Source organism: Macrobrachium nipponense, chromosome 23 (assembly GCF_015104395.2).
Source record: "Macrobrachium nipponense isolate FS-2020 chromosome 23, ASM1510439v2, whole genome shotgun sequence".
NCBI lineage: Eukaryota > Metazoa > Arthropoda > Malacostraca > Decapoda > Palaemonidae > Macrobrachium > Macrobrachium nipponense.
The window spans coordinates 58,588,996-58,608,117 of record NC_061090.1 but is presented as its reverse complement, the minus strand read 5'-3'; the positions used below and the strand labels follow the sequence as shown (position 1 = coordinate 58,608,117).

The window sequence follows — 19,122 nt, the reverse complement described above, 5'->3', positions numbered from 1 at the left end:
CCGAGAACAATTTTAAAACTCCCGCGCCGCCAACTGAGTAAACTCGCCACCATCCTCCCGCTCTCCCATTGGTTCCTGATGCTAGTCACCCCATAAGGTCCTGCTCTCCTATTGGTCAGCATCTACCCCTTGTGCTTTAAGTATTCTATTGGTAAAAGGATGCTGTAAATTGAAAAACTTATTCATGCAATACATTTAATAAAAAAAAAAACATTAGGTAAAGATAGAATAAAGAATAGAAATGAATGGTTATTATACTGTTTGGTAGTTTCAGTAGTTGAAGAGAGATAATGAAAATTTATGGCTTACTGTGTAAAGTGATTGCTTGGCGATCATTTGATACTCGTAAGTGCTGGATGTAAACAGAAGTTTGGAAGCTTTTTTTTTGTTTATTATAGTTAATGGTTACTTAATAATTATTTGAAATGAGTACATGCAATACATTTAATAAAAAAATTGTGAATTAGATATCATAAAATATAAAATAAATCAGACTGCCAACAAATACGTATTTTTTAGAATTCTTCTTCTGTTTTAATATTACGTTACGTATACGTATGTTTCATTATAGCTGTCAGTAACTCGGTATCTCCATTAGGTAAAGATAGAATAAAAGATAAATGAATGGTTATTATACTGTTTGGTAGTTTCATTAGTTGAAGAGAGATACTAATGAAAATTTATGGCTTACTGTGTGCTAGGAAAAATGATTGCTTGGCGTTTGTTCGGTACTCGTAAGACGGGTAAGAGCTGAATGTAAACAATCGATTGGAAAGTTTGTTTTTTGTTTGTTTGTGTATTATAGTTAATGATTAATTAATAATTATTTGAAATTAATACATACTGATTATTTATACATTTTATTGGCATATTCTAAGCTTTTAGCTCTTAGGTTTAGATGTCAGAATCATAGACTAGGCTACAGTAGCAACCGCTAACATAGGCTAGGCTTATTGCTAAGGGACATATGCTAAAGTCCTAATATATGCAGTAAAAATGGGGTTGAACATTACATGCAGTTGAATATTACTCAAGTATGTACAGTATTTTGCCTTTTTGGAGTCATATTTCTTCCGTCGGATCGGCGTTGTAACCCTAGAACATGTGTTTTAGGCCTGGAAATACAATTTACTGGGGTGTTTTTGGAGGGCTTGGAACGGATTAGCCATTTTACATGTAAAATGTGGTCCAAGATACGAAAACCTCATGATACGAAGGGCGCCTCGGAATGGATTAATTTCGTATCTCGAGGTACTACTGTATTTGTACAGAGATACAAACTCAACAGTGAGATGCTTTCATTAAGTTGATAGGTATTAGTTTAAGAATTTTTGGGTAAATTTTTGGGTTGTTTTTACAGGATTATGAGCCCTAAGTTGTTCTTATAAGAACACAAACTATTTTGTGCAACTGGAATGTGAAAGTTCAAGCGAAGGTGCACTGCATTACTACTGTACAACAAGTCTCCCTGTATTTTACTTACATATTTCCTTGTTAATTTTTAAAATTATTTTTATTTAGAGTGAATCTTAAATACTTTGCACTGTTTGCCACAATTGGTATTTAAAAAATCAAAATGCGCCTGGCTAACTTGCTAGCACTGTCTTTGTACGTATTCACCTGTTTCCCACCAGAGGTTGCTGGAATGTTTACATTCTGTCATATTTCTTCATGTTGTTTTAAACATATGGTCATGATTGGCATTAGGCTATATCTTGATGATTTTTTGCTAATTTCTCCTGTAAGGTATTGTGATTGTTTTGTTTTTGCTTTATGGCCTTGTAGCAAGACTTGTCATAGGAACCTTACACCCTGTTGTGGTTCCAACGTATGGTGACAGTGCTTGCCAGTAAGGATCACACATCAGGCAGGAATGTTGAGAAGCTTTTTATCCTCATTCAAAAGCTTTTAGTTTGCTTAGCTGAACTTTTGTTTCTCTGGCTGCAGTAACCCACCATCCTCATTCAATTTGGTAGTCTGCTAACTTTTACATTAGGTAAGAATCATTCCAAATAATAATGATTTTCATGATAAAATTAATTATTTGGATAGTTACCCACTGTTAAAGTGGAATACCCAACCTCCCCAAATCTTAGTGGGTGGTTGTGAAGAAATATAACAGAACATCTGGTGGGAAGCAGGTGAGTATGAAGACAGTCCTTGCGAGTTAGCCAAGATTATTTTAATTATTTGTAAATAACGAACGCACCAAATGGTGTGAAGATAAAGTTGACTTTAAAGGTAAGCATCCAAATTATTAATTTTATCAAGAAAATTATCATTTCTTTTCTGATAAGTGATCTCTTCTTTCTGTATTTCCTTTTACCTTCTGTAACTTCTTTCTAATGAACACCATATTCTTTGGAAGCATGAATTTCAAGTCAGTGGTCTCTGGGCTTGCTCCATGTGAATAGGAACCATTTTCTAAATAATAATGATAATACATCCTGCTTCATATGGATACACCCGAGAAAGTGTCTCCTCTCAGATTGTTGGGATATTGGAAGCAGTTGCTGCCTATTCTTTATCAGAAGGATTGGGCTTCTTCACAGAAGAAAGGAGGTTAATAAGGCCCTCAAAAAGATGAAAAATAGAAAAGCCCCAGAACCTTTGTAATAATAATTGATTCAATGAAAGGAGAGAAATGCTCTTTATAGCCTATACCTGCCCAAATCGACAGACATTATTAGTTTTTTGTAAAGTAAATGACCTAGTATTTCTTAAATGAAACTGTAAAAAGTTGTCACATTGATGGGTTCAAATTGTAGGTAATTGTGTTCTCTTTTTATTTTCAGATTCACAGGCTTATGATTAGTGACCATCCCAGGACATCATCGTATGCTGATGCTATCAGGAAAAACAAACATTTGTTCAGAGGAAAAGTAGTTATGGATGTTGGCGCAGGCACTGGTAAGTAATACGACTGTGTTTTGCTATAAATTTACCTTTACTGTGGGAAAATCATCTATATTACCCATGAGTAAGTCTTTAAGTCTTCTCTAGTAAGTCCCCTCACCAGATGGTATCCCTTCCTCTTATTATACAGTTGTCATTAGCTAGCATGAGTTATGTCAGGTACTTAAGATGCACACTCTGTGGAGAAGGTAAGAGTGTCTTTATTTTTTTCACATTTGGACTTTGTACCTAGAGCAGTGAACATATAAAAAATGGCGTGGAAATTAGAAGTTCGGAAGACTGTAGCCATTAAAAATACAGTACATATTGTTACTTAGAAGAATCGTAGGAATGTAAACACTTAATCTTTGGGTTTTGAATGCATGTCTTATGTGATACAGGAGAGAAGAAATGTATGATACTTTAATTGGTAGGTTTAAGAGTGAATCAGCTAGATGCTCTGCCACTAGAATAACGATGAGAGTGCTTGGGTTTGAAGTATGGAAAGATGTGAGTTAGGAAAGGGATTGTGCTGGACGATGAAAGCATACAAATGTGTGAATTTGTGATGTAAGAAATATGTAGAGTAGTTTCTAAGGATGAATATTCTTAATTACACCTGGGAAACAGAAAGTAGCAAGGAAGAGTGTTTGATAATGTGTTAGTATGTACAAAATGGATGGAGGAGCAAGTTAATTGATGTATTGAGAAAGAGAGGTATGGCTGTAAGTTCAGATCATAGAGGAAGAAGTGGAGATATGGCAGTAAATGTGATCAACTGAGTATGATAAGAAGGAAGTAAGAAAAGCAAGCTGTATTCCCTCTACTTATGCAGGAGTTAGGTTATAGGATCCTATAGTGTAAGTCGAAAATGTCACATAATTCATTACATACACTGTACAATTTCTTAAACAAATTTGTTTTGGTACAAAACCCATCCCTTTATATCTGCCTTCAGGTGTGTCAGCACCTTTTCCAGATATATACCTAAGAAAGAAAAGAATCCAGCTTGCCACCTACACATCTTGTCTCATAAGTCCTACCATAAGCGAAAAATGGTTATTCCAGTTGTCTTTATTAAGTAGTGAAAGTGGTTAAGAGAAGTAAACTGCTCAGACTTGGTGCTTTACCACATGTGTACTTAGATATGGTTAGTGGCTTTTATTTATCTGCTGTCAGAGGAGGAGGAGTGTTGAAAAACTTATGAGGGAAATCTCTCGATTCACACTGAAGACATATGATAATGATAGGGGATCTGTAACAGGTCTCTTAAGCATATTCGGAGAACATTACACAAGGAGTATGTCCATACTCCCCCCAATGTGGCCAGTTTTGTTCAAGGCAATAGACTAGGCAGTAGCTTGAGTGACCTCCGAAAATTAAGGCTGAATTAGTAAATGGATGAATTTATATAGTACAGTAGTACCTCGAGATACGAAAGGCTCTACTTACAAAAAACTCGAGATATGAAAGGAAATGCGAAAAATTTTACTGCTCTACATACGAAAAGTTTTCAAGATACGAAAGGTTGTTGCTGTAAAGTCCCGAGATTCGCCCGGACCACCGAGAACAATTTTAAAACTCCCGCGCCGCCAACTGAGTTAACTCGCCACCATCCTCCCGCTCTCCCATTGGTTCCTGATGCTAGTCACCCCATAAGGTCCTGCTCTCCTATTGGTCAGCATCTACCCCTTGTGCTTTAAGTATTCTATTGGTAAAAGGATGCTGTAAATTGAAAAAATTTTCATGCAATACATTTAATAAAAAAAAAAAAATTAGGTAAAGATAGAATAAAGAATAGAAATGAATGGTTATTATACTGTTTGGTAGTTTCAGTAGTTGAAGAGAGATAATGAAAATTTATGGCTTACTGTGTAAAGTGATTGCTTGTCGATCGTTCGATACTCGTAAGTGCTGGATGTAAACAGACGTTTGGAAGCTTTTTATTTTTTGTTTATTATAGTTAATGTTTACTTAATAATTATTTGAAATGAGTACATGCAATACATTTAATAAAAAAATTGTGAATTAGATATCATAAAATATAAAATAAATCAGACTGCCAACAAATACGTATTTTCATACAATCAACTTACCTGTCAGATATATACATAGCTAAGTACTCCGTCGTCCCCGACAGAAATTCAAATTTCGCGCCACTCGCTACAGGTAGGTCAGGTGATCTACCTGGCCTGCCCTGGGTGGCAGGACTAGGAACCATCCCCGTTTTCTATCATATTTTCTCTGTCGCCGGTGGTATCAACATTTGTTTGTTATTACCTCCTGACTTGGATTCTTTTTTCAACATTTGATCAACGTTTTTCGACTTTTGGTGACGTATTTGGATCGTGTTTTGGCATTCGCTACTGTGGACTGTTTTTGGAATAACTCTTTTGGATTTTTCTCAGTATGTCTGATTCTAATGTGAGTGTGAGAATGTGTGTGAATGTAGGCTGCAGGGTGAGGATACCGAAAGCTTCGGTTGATCCTCACACTGTATGCCGTAAATGTAGGGGGGTGCAGTGTTCTGCTATTAACACTTGTAAGGAATGCTAGAGTTTGAATGCAGAAGAATGGAAGACTTTGACTTCTTATTTGAAGAAGTTAGAGAGGGATAGAGTTAGAAGACTGAAAGGTGTGAATTCAAGGCCTATTGAGCCTTTCAATGATAATTCTAACCCTACTACTGGAGATTCTCCTATAAATCTCATTCTCAGAGTGTCTTTTCGGATTCGGCATCGGAAATCGCCAATCTGAAAGCGACGATTCGAGACATGAAGTCCACAAGATGGCGGACTCGAAAGTAAGGCTAGTGATAGTGAAAATTTTTAGTGAAGTGAGCCCTACAGTGTTTTGTGGGAGGGGTCGTTTGATCGTCCCTGCGGCGCTCCCAGGCCTAGACCTCTTCCAAGCTCACATGCCCAGAGAGAAGGAAAGTCGAAAGCCTTAAGGAGGTCGTGGGGAATCCCCAACGGTCAGACGTCCCTTCAGCTAGCTTTGCTTCATGGCAGCCAGCTCAAGGGCGCTACAGGAAAGCGTCCTTCGCGAGTGTTTTCCTCGTCCTCTCCCTCTCCCTCACCTAAACGAGGGTGGAAGGAGTCGAACTTATCGAGACCGCTGAAGCGTCATATGAAGCAAGACATTGATTCTAGCCCGGAGCGCTTCTCGGATGACGCCCCGTCTGCTATTAAGAAGGCGAAGGTGGCGTCAACGTCTCCTGACGCTTATGAGGAAGTACCCCATCAGGCTTTCTTCCCCCAGTGATGACGAAAGGCGTCAGGCACTAGACGTAGGAGGAAGCGTCAAGGAAGATCATTATGGCGGTGCAAGAACAACTGTCATCTCTGTGGGAGTTTTAGCGCCCCGTCGGAAGGACGTGACGCTTCCTATTAAGAAGTCTCGTCCTCTCGCACCTGCTCGCAAGACGTCTTTTAGAAGTGAAGCGTCAAATCAAGAGGATCTTAGACGTGACGCTCCGTCCAAGATTGTGACGCCGAGTAGGAAGCCCTTAGAAAGCGAAGCGTCTTCCAGACGCGAAGCGTCATCTAAACGTCAACAAGAGACGTCATACATGACGCTCGGAGAGCGGGAAGCGTCATACATGACGTCTTCTAAAGCGCGAGAGAAGCCGCAGGTTGTGACGCCTTCCAAGTCGATCAGAACGGGAAAAAGGAAAGACTTTCATTCCCTTAGCCCCTCTCTGATCAGGAGTTTGTCTCCCCCAGAAGAGGAAAGTTCTGAAAGGAGAACAGAAACTCAGGATTATCACGAGTTCGAACGAAACTCGGAGGATGACGATCTTGGAAGAGAGGGCTTGTCCAACTATAAGGTGTTGACTACCATGCTTCTGGAGGAATACGGAGACGAGTTGACTCCGGCTGCTCCTCCTTCTCCGCGCTCGCTCTTTTCGAGTGCGAAGGCGAAGAAGACTTCGTCTTTTCTGAAGATGAAGCCCACCATCTCGATGAAGCGGGCTTTACACGCCTTAGACGCCTGGATGAAGTCGAAGAAAGACTTAACCAGGACAGTATTTTGCATGCCTCCAGCAAGGTTAGCTGGGAAAAGAGGCATATGGTACAAGACGGGGGAGGATATGGGTATCGCTCTCCCTTCTACTACAGAGGCAGACTTTTCGACGTTAGTTGACGCTTCAAGGCGTCCTAGTCTTAATTCTGCCCGCATTACTTGGAGTATTTCGGAACTGGATCATCTCCTCAAGGGACTTTTCCATGTATTGGAAGTATTCAACTTCTTAGATTGGTCCCTTGGGGTGATGTCCAAGAAAGCTCACGATTCGCAGGGAATCGAACCTGAAGCCCTGTTATGCATTTTGTCGTGCATCGACAAAGCAGTACAGGATGGATCTTTGGAAGTCTCTGCATTATTTGGAGCAGGTCTTTTGAAGAAAAGGACAGTGTATGGCGCCTTCTTAACAAAGGCAGTCTCGCATGCGCAGATGGCAGCTCTGCTATATGCACCTCTTTCGGACTATTTGTTTCCTTCTAAGTTAGTGAAGGACGTAGCTCACTCTTTAACTAGAAGGCGACACAGGATCTTCTGACGCAGTCCAGCTAGGAAGAAGAAACCTGCTTTAGTGTCGGACAAGAAAGAACCTAGCACTTCTAGCAGCCCTTTCGAGGTGGTCCGATCTCCAGAACCTCCCGCAAGAAGGAAGGCTCCAGAGAGAAGAGGTAGGTCCGCCTTTCGTCCCTTTAAAAAAGGGCAAATGAAACATTTCTCCTCCAAACACCAGTAGGTGCCAGGCTCCTGGAATTCGTGGAAGCCTGGACACTGATAGACGCAGACGCGTCTTCACTAAAGATCATAAGGAAGGGATATCGTATCCCTTTCCTGAATACTCCGCCCCTAACGTCAATACCAAGGGAACTATCAGCCAAGTACAAAGGATCCTGTGCTGAGGGATACTCTTCGATCGATGGTGGAACAAATGTGGGACAAGAGTGCAGTAGAACTAGTACTGGATCAAAACTCCCCGGGGTTTTACAATCGCCTTTTTCCTAGTGGCGAAAGCCTCGGGAGGCTGGAGACCAGTACTAGACGTCAGCGCTCTGAACAAATTTGTTCAGAAGGAGAAGTTCTCCATGGAGACTTCTGCTTCAGTCCTAGCGTCATTACGACAAGGAGATTGGATGGTGTCTCTAGATCTCCAAGACGCCTACTTTCACGTCCCGATCCACCCTTCATCGAAGAAGTACCTCCGTTTCATGACGGGGGGAAGGATCTTTCAGTTCAGAGCCTTGTGTTTCGGCCTGTCCACAGCTCCTCAGGTCTTCACAAGCCTGATGAGGAATGTGGCGAGATTTCTTCATCTCAAGGAGTGAATGTCTCGATGTACCTAGACGACTGGCTCATCAGGCCAGATCGGAGAGACAGTGTTTGGAGGACCTAAAGTTAACTCTGGATTTGACCAAGGCGTTGGGATTGCTTGTGAACCTCGAGAAGTCTCAGATGACCCCCAGACAAGACCTAGTCTATCTGGGGATTCGGATGGATTCTCGGGGTTTTCGAGTTTTTCCTTCGCAAGAGAGAACCGCAAAAGGTTTGAGGATAATCTCTCTCTTCTTAGAGAAACAGCAAACGTCAGCGAGGGAATGGTTGAGCCTTCTGGGGACGCTTTCCTCGCTGGAACAATTCTTCCCTCTCGGAAGACTTCATATCCGTCCACTTCAATTCTTCCTCAAGAAGTCTTGGAGCTGGAAAAACGGACAACTGTCGGACGTTTTTCCCATTCCAGTGGAGGTAAAGGCACACCTACAGTGGTGGTTGCTGCCTCTGGAAGAGAACAAAGGGATCTCTCTAAGATCACAGAACCCAGACCTAGTGTTGTTCTCCGACGCGTCGGAGACGGGTTGGGGAGCGACATTAGGCTCGGAGGAAGTGTCAGGCACCTGGGAACCAGCACAGGTGTCCTGGCACATAAATTGCAAAGAGCTCTTCGCCGTACACCTGGCTTTGAAGAGCCTAGAACCTCTGGTGAGAGACAAGGTAGTACAAGTAAACGTGGACAACACCACCGCACTTGCCTACATTCGGAAACAGGGAGGGACACACTCCTCGTTCCTTTACGAACTCACGAGGGACCTATTACTTTGGACGTCTCACAGGAACATCTCCCTGCTGACAAGGTTCGTACAGGGAGTAAGGAATGTGAGGGCGGACAGGCTCAGCAGGAGGAACCAGGTCCTTCATACCAGGAATGTACTCTGCACGAGGAAGTATGTCGCGATCTCTGGTCTCTGTGGGGAACTCCTCATGTGGATCTATTCGCAACATACATTTCAAAAAGGCTCCCAGTGTTTTGCTCGGTCGTGGAAGACCCAAGAGCAATTATGGTAGACGCCTTCCTGCTAAACTGGTCTCGAGTGGACGTGTACGCTTTTCCCCCATTCAAAATCCTGGGGTTAGTATTGAAAAAGTTTGTGGCGTCAAAAGAGACGAGGATGACTTTAATAGCCCCCTTTTGGCCGGCCCAGGAATGGTTCACGGAGGTGGTAGAGTGGATCGTAGACTTTCCAAGATCCCTACCAGGAAGGACGGATCTTCTCAAACAACCACACTTCAAGATTTGGTACCATCAAAAACCTCCCCGCTCTCGCTCTGACTGCCTTTCGACTATCGAAAGACTTGTCAGAGCGAGAGGCTTTTCTCGCGAAGTGGCAAGCGCGATCGCGAGAGCTCGCAGAACCTCCACTTCGAAAGTTATACCATCGAAGTGGGAGGTCTTTAGAAGGTGGTGTAGAGCCAAGAAGTTGTCCTCCTCCTCTACCTCTATAGCGGAAATTGCTGATTTCTTGCTATTCCTGAGAGTAAAATCGCATCTAGCCGTATCCACAATAAAGGGATACAGGAGTATGCTCTCGGCTGTATTCAGGAACAGAGGTTTAGATCTGGCAAATAACAAAGATCTCCACGATCTCATAAGATCTTTTGAGACGTCAAAGTCTAAGGAACCAGTACCTCCGAACTGGAACTTGGACGTAGTCCTCAAATATCTGTCTTCGGATAGATTTGAGCCTCCACATCAGGCCTCATTTAGAGACGTACTAGAAAATGCCTATTTCTTTATCGTTAGCGACGGCAAAAAGAATTAGTGAGTTACAAGCTCTGCAGGATAAAGTAGGATTCAAGGGAGACTCGGCGATTTGCTCGTTTAAGACTCTGTTTTTAGCGAAAAACGAGAATCCCACGAATCCCTGGCCTAGGTCATTCAAAATCAAAGGAATGTCTAGTCTCGTAGGCAGAGAAGCAGAGAGGTCTCTATGCCCTGTTAGAGCTCTGAAGTTCTATCTTCAGAGGAAGCGTCAGTTGGGAGGCTCTAGACAAGGTCTTTGGTGCGCGGTAAAAGACCCCACAAGACTGATGTCAAAGAACGCTCTAGCGTTCTTTGTAAGAAACGTCATTACGGACGCTCACAAGGTCTGTCCGGACGAACAATTACAACTTCTGAGGGTAAAAGCTCATGAAGTACGAGCGGTTGCGACGTCTCTCTCGTTTTATAAGAATATGTCGCTTAAAAACATATTAGATACGACATATTGGAGATGCAACTCGGTATTTGCATCTCATTACTTGAAAGACGTGCGTGTGACGTATGAGAAGTGCTTTTCTCTAGGTCCTATCGTATCGGCAGATACGATTCTGGGTACGGGAGCCGACACCAATCCTTAAAATGTATATACTGTTCTTCTGTTTGGATATGGTCGAGAATCTCTTCGAACAATGGAGGATTCAGGCTCGCACGGGCGGCCGTCTATGTTGTTCATAAGAGAATTCTCGTCATATCCAATTAGTTGAGTATAATTTTTTTTTTGAAAAATTATGTATGTGTGCGTAGTGGTTTTTGAGTTACGGTTGTTGTGACGAGTTCGGGGATAACTCGTAACAATCCTTAGTTCTAACACATGGTTAGGATCAGGTGGTCGGGATTGGTTGTGTGCTCCTTCAAAAGGTGTATTGTCATATAAGTGGATCAGCACCCATTGACAAAGTCCTTTTAGGCTCTGCTGAGTAAGTGGGTAAGACCCCATCGGCAGACCCACAAGAACTCTTGGCCATAGATCACATATCTCGCTAAAGTTTCTTGAGGTGATGCAGACTACTGGGCAAACACCCACCAAGTCTACCACCTATCAGGTAGGAACCAAGGTTTTATTTATACCTACAACATATGTTGTTTACCTGTCTATTCCATATAGTAGCTGTCTCTTACCCTCCACCGAAGGGTGCCAATCAGCTATGTATATATCTGACAGGTAAGTTGATTGTATGAAAATGATATTGTTATGTTACAATAAAGTTTCATACATACTTACCTGGCAGATATATACAATTAAAGGCCCACCCAGCCTCCCCGCAGGAGACAGGTGGAAGAGAGAAAATATGATAGAAAACGGGGATGGTTCCTAGTCCTGCCACCAGGGCAGGCCGGTAGATCACCTGACCTACCTGTAGCGAGTGGCGCGAAATTTGAATTTCTGTCGGGGACGACGGAGTCTTAGCTATGTATATATCTGCCAGGTAAGTATGTATGAAACTTTATTGTAACATAACAATATCATTTTTTAGAATTCTTCTGTTTTATTATTACGTTACGTATACGTATGTTTCATTATAGCTGTCAGTAACTCGGTATCTCCATTAGGTAAAGATAGAATAAAGAATAGAAATGAATGGTTATTATATTTTTTGGTAGTTTCATTAGTTGAAGAGAGATACTAATGACAATTTATGGCTTACTGTGTGCTAGGAAAAATGATTGCTTGGCACTCGTTCGATATTCGTAAGACGGGTAAGAGCTGAATGTAAACAATCGATTGGAAGGTTTGTTTTTTGTTTGTTTGTTTATTATAGTTAATGATTAATTAATAATTATTTGAAATGAGTACATACTGATTATTTATACATTTTATTGGCATATTCTAAGATTTTAGCTCTTAGGTTTAGATGTCAGAATCATAGACTAGGCTACAGTAGCAACTGCTAACATAGGCTAGGCTTATTGCTAAGGGACATATGCTAAAGTCCTAATATATGCAGTTAAAAATGGTTGAACATTACATGCAGTTGAATATTACTCAAGTATGTACAGTATTTTGCCTTTTTGGAGTCATATTTCTTCCGTCAGATCGGCGTTGTAACCCTAGAACATGTGTTTTAAGGCCTGGAAATATAATTTACTGGGGTGTTTTTGGAGGGGTTGGAACGGATTAGCCATTTCACATGTAAAATGTGTTCCAAGATACAAAAAACTCATGATACGAAGGGCGCCTCGGAACGGATTAATTTCGTATCTCGAGGTACCACTGTAACTTCCTTATCCTTTCCTACTGCTGTTAGCTATGAACTGCAGACATCTACCGTATTATGGGTTGATGTTCTATTTAATGTTGAAAAGGTAATCGTATGCTGTTGTATGGCTCCTCAAAAGTGGATGACCAACACACTTTCATGTTCAGATAGGTACAGTTGTCATGCATCAACTTTTCAGCATAAAATGCCAGCTGCTCTTTTTACTTCAGCTGGAGAGGTCTGGATGATTTGGATGCCAATGGTCATATTGTTATCTCAATAACTAGTTTATGTAAAGCCCAACTAGGTTGCCTCTTGTAAACACTGAATGGAAGGATTTTGAGGAGCTTGGTGAAGCAAAGGCAGAAGCAGGAGAATTCAGATGATGACAAAAATCTATTTAATGGAATATTACATATAACCAAAATCCATTCTATTCCAAGATCCTTTAGTCCAGTGACAGCCTGTTCCATTCTAATGTGTGCAGCTCAAGATCTTTCTTTGAGCCACAAGAAAAGTGCTAACGAGATCAAAAAAGGGATTTTGACGTAGGAAAAATCTATTTCTGGGCGAGGAAGCCGTGTCGGCCAGTGAAATATGTCTCCTTTAGCACTATTTCTAGTAAAATAGATATTTTGCCAGTAATTCAAAGTCAGTATTGCTGTGGAGTGAAAAAGAAGTGATTGTCAGTCGTGGTAATTTTGTGTGCTTTCAAAAACTGTAGAACCGCACCATTTGTATTTTGGAGGAAAATGATTAAAGTTGCAGAAATAATCATGAACAACACACAGTATAAGATGTAATGGTTAACTCAATGCAATTTATCCTAATAGATCTGAATCATCAGCAGTTGTCAGATTTGGTGCTAAGGGACCTTATAAAGCAAATAGATTTTTCATACTGAACATGCTTCTGAGTTCACAGCAGAGCTACATGCTATTCATTCAACAATTAAGGTTATTAATGGTGTTGCCGTATAGATTTGTAATTTCTAGTGACGAGAAGTGTTTTAGAAGCACTTTGAAATATGGTCTGAAGCATTCTCTTGTTAAAAATATCAGGTTTATATTTCACTTATTATATGAAGTTATTTTGAACATTAGAATATGTTGGACTCTCCCATGTGGGCTTTAAAGGAAAATTAAAATGGCAATAAAGTAATTAGAGTTGTTTCTACCATGATCAGATTATAAGTAGCCATTCCTATCAGTGATTATCACATGTTATCTATTTTCTGCTGAATGGAAGTCTTTATGGATTAATGAAACTTAAAACAACAGATACATACAAATTAAACTCATGGTTGATTCTGGAATTCTTGAAAATAAAGAGCTCCTCATGAAAGTAATTTAATCTCCTAGTTCACACTTGTTAGGCCCATGGGTATTTTACGAATCTCAGTAGTCAGAGAATAAAGGTTGACACTTGAGTGTTAACAATCTGAAGGAGTGCTTATAGAAATGTTTCAGGTATCAAAGATTGGAATGAAGAGAGAGGATCAAAAGTCACTGTAAGCAAAACAAACCTTACTGCCCTTTCATTCCTTGCTCCACAGATTAGTGTCCCCAGGATAATGTTCTTACACTTCTAGAACCTGTTCTTCCACCTCAGCATGGTTCTCTACTTGCAAATCGTCCTCATTTGCTCTTCTAATATATGTCAAGCATCAAAAGTATCTTTTTCTATGAATACTTTTAACCTTGAGCATGTCATGCAACACCATGTGTTATATTCAGTAGTATACAGTACTAAGTCACCCCACAATTTTCCCACAGTGCCACATGCCTACTTTCCATAAACTATTAAGATTCTGCTGTGAAAACTGGGTTGTCTGCATGTAACACTCTCCAGGTGCCTCCTGTTTTGCTCTCCCTTGTAGGGTCCTTAGTTGCTGTTATAAATAGAACACAGCTTAGGGCTATCATTGGTAGACATCAGTGTTTTTATCTCAAATTCTTCAGATATACTTGACACTTTGCTTTAGATCTTGCTTTATTGTAGAATAATGTTTCTAGCTATGAGCTTCTAGCACCTTATGCTTTTGTAATGCCCTCGTAATTGCATGGCTTGGTAATCTGTCAGGGGCCTTCTCAAAATTCAGAGATTTATTAAGAAAGCGTGTTGTTGAAATCTCAGGCTTGATGTCCATTTGACAGTTAATGATTTTACCAGTTATACTCTGCTTAAGCAATCTTATTCCTCTAACATATCTATGTTGCAGTGCATCCTCTTGTTTTTTTCTATTTAAATATTGTTAGTGTAAAGTTTTTCTGAATCTTCCAGTACTATCTTTTCTTTGTCAAAGTTTTATGGATGTCCAGCTTTCGTGTTGCTTTTTTAAATCGCTTGTTATTATGGTTGGCATGGGTGCTTTATCACTTTTTTGAAAGCTGTTACCTTTAAAGGAAGTTTTAATATCTTCAGTTGTTATTTTCTTGCCATCAGTCTAGCATCTGACTCTAGCTCATATTAATTTCCTTCATTCCAGTGATTGTAAAGAAACTGCCTCGATTGGTTGTGTGGTAAGGAGGGGGTTTCCCTTTTCAGAGGTTTCACAGGTTGGTTAACCACTAATTAACACATCAACAAGAGAGATTTGGTTGGCAATTATAGCAGTAGTAAGTGTAATGCAGTTGTGTCTGAGGAACAGGACTGTTTAAAAACTTCCTTTTTTTTCAAGTATCCTATCGTTATTCAAAAAACTACCTTTTTTTTCAGGTATCCTTTCGTTATTCATGGCTGCAGCTGGAGCAAGGAAAGTTTATGCAGTAGAAGCTAGCGGCATGGCAGCTATAATTGAGAGAGTGGCTCATGATAATGGATTCAGTGATGTCATCAAGGTCTTTCCTGATAAAGTAGAAAACATTTCATTGAAAGAGAATGAAAAAGTTGATGTTTTGGTTTCAGAATGGATGGGATTTTACTTGCTACATGAATCCATGTTGAACTCTGTCATTACAGCTCGTGATAAATTTCTATCAGATAATGGCACCATTTTTCCTTCTGAAGCTAGATTGTATGCTTGCCCATGTTCTTTACAAGCCCTGTATAAAGAACAGATAAATTTTTGGAATAATGTTTATAATTTTGATATGTCTGCGGTTAAAGACGTTGCTCTTAAATCCAAAATGAAGAAACCTGAGGTATGCCTAGTCCCAAAGTCTGACCTCTTAGCAGAGCCATCTTGTGTCAAGACTTTTAATCTCAGGTGGGTCACTGGAGAAGAGGTCAAGTCATTTACAGAAACGTCCTTTGTTGGAATCACAAGGGCTGGTTTGTATCAAGGTTTATGTCTTTGGTTTGAATGTGATTTTGATGGACGTGAGTATGATGAAGAGGGAAAGGAGAAAGGCCGCCTTGTCACACTTTCTACATCTCCCTCCAGTCCTCCAACTCACTGGAAGCAGACAGTAGTAGTGTTAGGGTACGGAGCCGATTTGACTAACAATCAATTTGATCAAAGTTGTCAGAGTGAAGCTTCAAATAGTGAAGATAGTAGTACTCCCAAACAGTCAGAAAGTGAGGAAACTAACTGTAAACCAGGACCAAGTCAGTGCAGAGATTCTCCATCCATAGGTTGTAAAGAAAAGGCTTTGGGTACAAAAGATAAAATTCAGGAAAGCAGTTATCGGAAGGAAGAACTTTTGGTACAGAAGGATTACGAAGTAGATGAAGACGAAGTAGTTGGGTGGAGATTAATATTTGCTCAGAGCAAAGAAAATATTCGCCATTACACAATGACTGTTGAAATGTTAGACCCAGAAACTGAAGAGCACCCAATTCCATGTGCTTGCCCAATGCCTCGTTGTATGATCATTGCTAAAATGATGGAGAGTGAAACAGAAGGAGATGATGCCATTGACTGTACTTGATTTGTGATTACAAATTTTTCTTGATGAGAAAGAATCTTGATGTAAATTGAAGCAGCTGAAAGGGAATGATTTAGCTAACTGTTTTATGTAACCTGTAAAAACTTTGATTTCAAATGCAAACCTTTCATGTTACCGCTTTGTTTAATTATGTCATTCATTTTATCACTGAAAAGCCATTGCTTTATGACTGTTCAGGTACACCAGCAACCTTGCCAGACATGTTGAAAAATGAATCCAGCTCACCATTTGCAGATTTGAGCTCCCACAAAACATCTATCGGCAAAAAATGGTCATGTGAAATATCTGTTGATCTGACAAGACCTATTGACTTTGCTCCCATATACTTGACAAGTTCTTGCATTTCCATAATTTGATTTTGTTGTTTCAACCTCTTAAATTTAATTATTTGTGTTTTACATTAGACCTCCAAATAACTTTCCCCAGTTGGGCCTCTGCTGTCAGTCTCACATGGTGTACTGTAGGCATCATGCAAGGTTCTATGCAGCATCCCTTCACCCCCTAGCTGCAATCTCTCTCATTCCTTTTTTGTACCTCTGTTCTTATTGTCTTTCTTCTGTCTGACTTCTCACCTCTCTTAACAGTTGTGTCATAGTGTATCTGCGAGGTTTTCCTCCCGTTACACCTTTTAAAACTGTCATACTGTCAATTTCCTTTTCAGCATGAATGACCTCACAGGTCCAGTGCTTGGCCTTGGTCCTAGATTCTACATTCCAGTTCTAGTTCCAATAACCTTTTCTGTAGAGTAAGAAGTGCTTCTCCCAGCCTCAGTTTCAGAGATGCCACCAGAATACTATCAGCCTCCTCAGTCGTCACTCGTACAGTGCCTCATCATGAGAGGCTTCTTGCATTGGAAATCGTCAAGGGTTACTACTCTGCTCTCTCAAAGGTGTTTGAAGGTGTTGACTTTGGCTCCTCCAGTGAGTTTGTCACATGTGCCAATTATTTAAAAGAGTATCCATGCCCATGATCACTGTCCACATCCTGGGACTTCTCTGTGTTAGATGCCTTTCCTCTCTGTTCAGTGAATGAACCTCTGGTGGCTGCTTCACTGAAAGATCTTACCTTAAGATAACATTCTTAATATCACTGGCTTCGGCTGGACAAGTGAGTGAGTTATATACTCTTTATAGCAAGGTTTCTCATGCAGAAAACTGCAAGTATTGGTAAAATTGATGTGACTGGTTTAGTGATGAGGATGCAAACAGCTCCTTCTCAGCACCAATAAGATTCTTATTATTATTTCATCCTTGCTGGTGGTGGAGAGTATAGTAAGTGATTTGATTCACTACTGAAATAGTCATTTGGTTTGGCCGTACAGACTAGTGATACTAACTTGCCCATTTTATGATCCCTTTTTAGCCTCAGAGCAACTGAACTTCCAGACCCATTCATTCAGGAGTATGCTGGCTCCTTGTCCCTTATAATAGAAGTCAGAACAGCAGCAGGTCTTCTTTAAATATAGCTAACCATGCAATTGGAAAGTGATGAGCTTTCAGTACTAAAACAAATTCAGTTTTTTAAAAGCAAAATTGATTACTTTTATACAAATCCATCACAGTCAGAGAACACTTTATATGATCATTTTTTACTTATAGAGGGATTTCTGAGTCTGAATGTGCAAACAGCAAGCTGGGATATTTTTTTTTTTCAGACAGGGCATTCTGCAAAGAGACCAGATGTACCTGAAGGTAATTATAGTGGAAAGTATATAACAAAATATTCCATTTTGTACCACTAATAGTGTTTCCAAATATACTCGTACATGTTATATGTATTTTGTTTTTCATTATCCTGTGATACTTGACCTTTATATGGTTTTAGCAAACACAGCACATTTCTACAAACACCTGTATAGTTGATGCCAGCTGATATAAGAGGCAGAATGAATTTCATCTTATTATAACCAGTAATAGTACCTGATTGTATTGTATATATGTATATATATGCTCATGAGTTGGTGCTTATTTGGAATCAGTGAAATAGCAAAAGTTATGCTGACAACAGAAGCTACTTATTTCCATCAACAAGCAGATACCATGACATATTTAGACTATTGGTAACAGTTCTGACTTGCTGACTCTGACCTGCAAGCTGTCAGAAAATTGGTATACATATACCAATGACTGCTTGCCAATTATCGCCAACAATAACGACAGTCCACTTGTAAGATCATCTTGGTTGTGCTTGAAAAAGGCAGGTTGGTTGAACTTAAATTGAATATGTTATTGATGAGTTCCACAGTGTGGTTGATTAATTTTTAGTTATTAAATAGTATCCTTCACACTGCTGGAATTAATTTCAGTATTAAGCACAGGAGTACAGTGTTATAGTATCAGTGACCAGTTCCTTGGCAGTCAGAGAAACTTTTTGTTCTACATCAAACAGAATATATGTGGAAATAGAATTAAGAAAAATGTAATAAATTATGAGAAAAGGAGAGCCAAATTTTATTGAACAGTGACAGCAGGTTATTGAAGTTATGGTAAATTTTTGCTTCAAACATTAACTGGGAGACCCCGAGTTATGATGTGTGTAAAAGATGAGGAATATAGCAGGCAAGGCCACTTCAAGTTTCAAGGTAAATGAACAGTATTTAACAAGCCCTTTAGAAGGAGTGAGTAATGCCTCTACTGAGCAGTGTGCTAGTGTCTCCCATGAATCAAATAGCACTCCAGGACATCATTACAGACAGAGTCACAAACTTCATTTCTGATGAGCTGATGAGTCATGTTATCTGATTTGGCCCAGAGGAGTTGTAATGATACTGCTCGGAGCCCTGGTGATATTGTGTGCATTATGAGGAAGAATATTCCCAGCAATATAGTGCTATTTAAGATTAGTGCCATCACAAATGAACTATAGCATCATATCAAACATTCTGCTTGGACTTTTATAATGGCTATTATTTTAGGTTTTTCAAAGCCAGAAAGGATTAATTTTTGGCTTCCAGTTACTGACCAATAACTTATGTCTTTCTTAAGCAAGATAACCGAAAGGATAGTCAATATAAAACTGGTTTTATTAT

At 40.0% G+C, this 19,122-nt stretch overlaps 1 protein-coding gene across 1 annotated transcript in view; it reads left to right on the top strand.

The window, feature by feature from the left end:
* The window catches only part of LOC135201163 (protein arginine N-methyltransferase 6-like), a 16,672-nt gene extending 367 nt beyond the window's left edge, over positions 1–16,305 (top strand). Inside the window, exons 2-3 of the mRNA XM_064230042.1 lie at positions 2,796–2,910; positions 14,923–16,305. Coding sequence (XP_064086112.1) covers positions 2,796–2,910; positions 14,923–16,076 — 1,269 coding nt within the window. The 3' untranslated portion in view covers positions 16,077–16,305. The remainder of the gene's footprint in view (positions 1–2,795; positions 2,911–14,922) is intronic.
* The last annotated feature ends 2,817 nt before the right edge of the window (positions 16,306–19,122 follow it).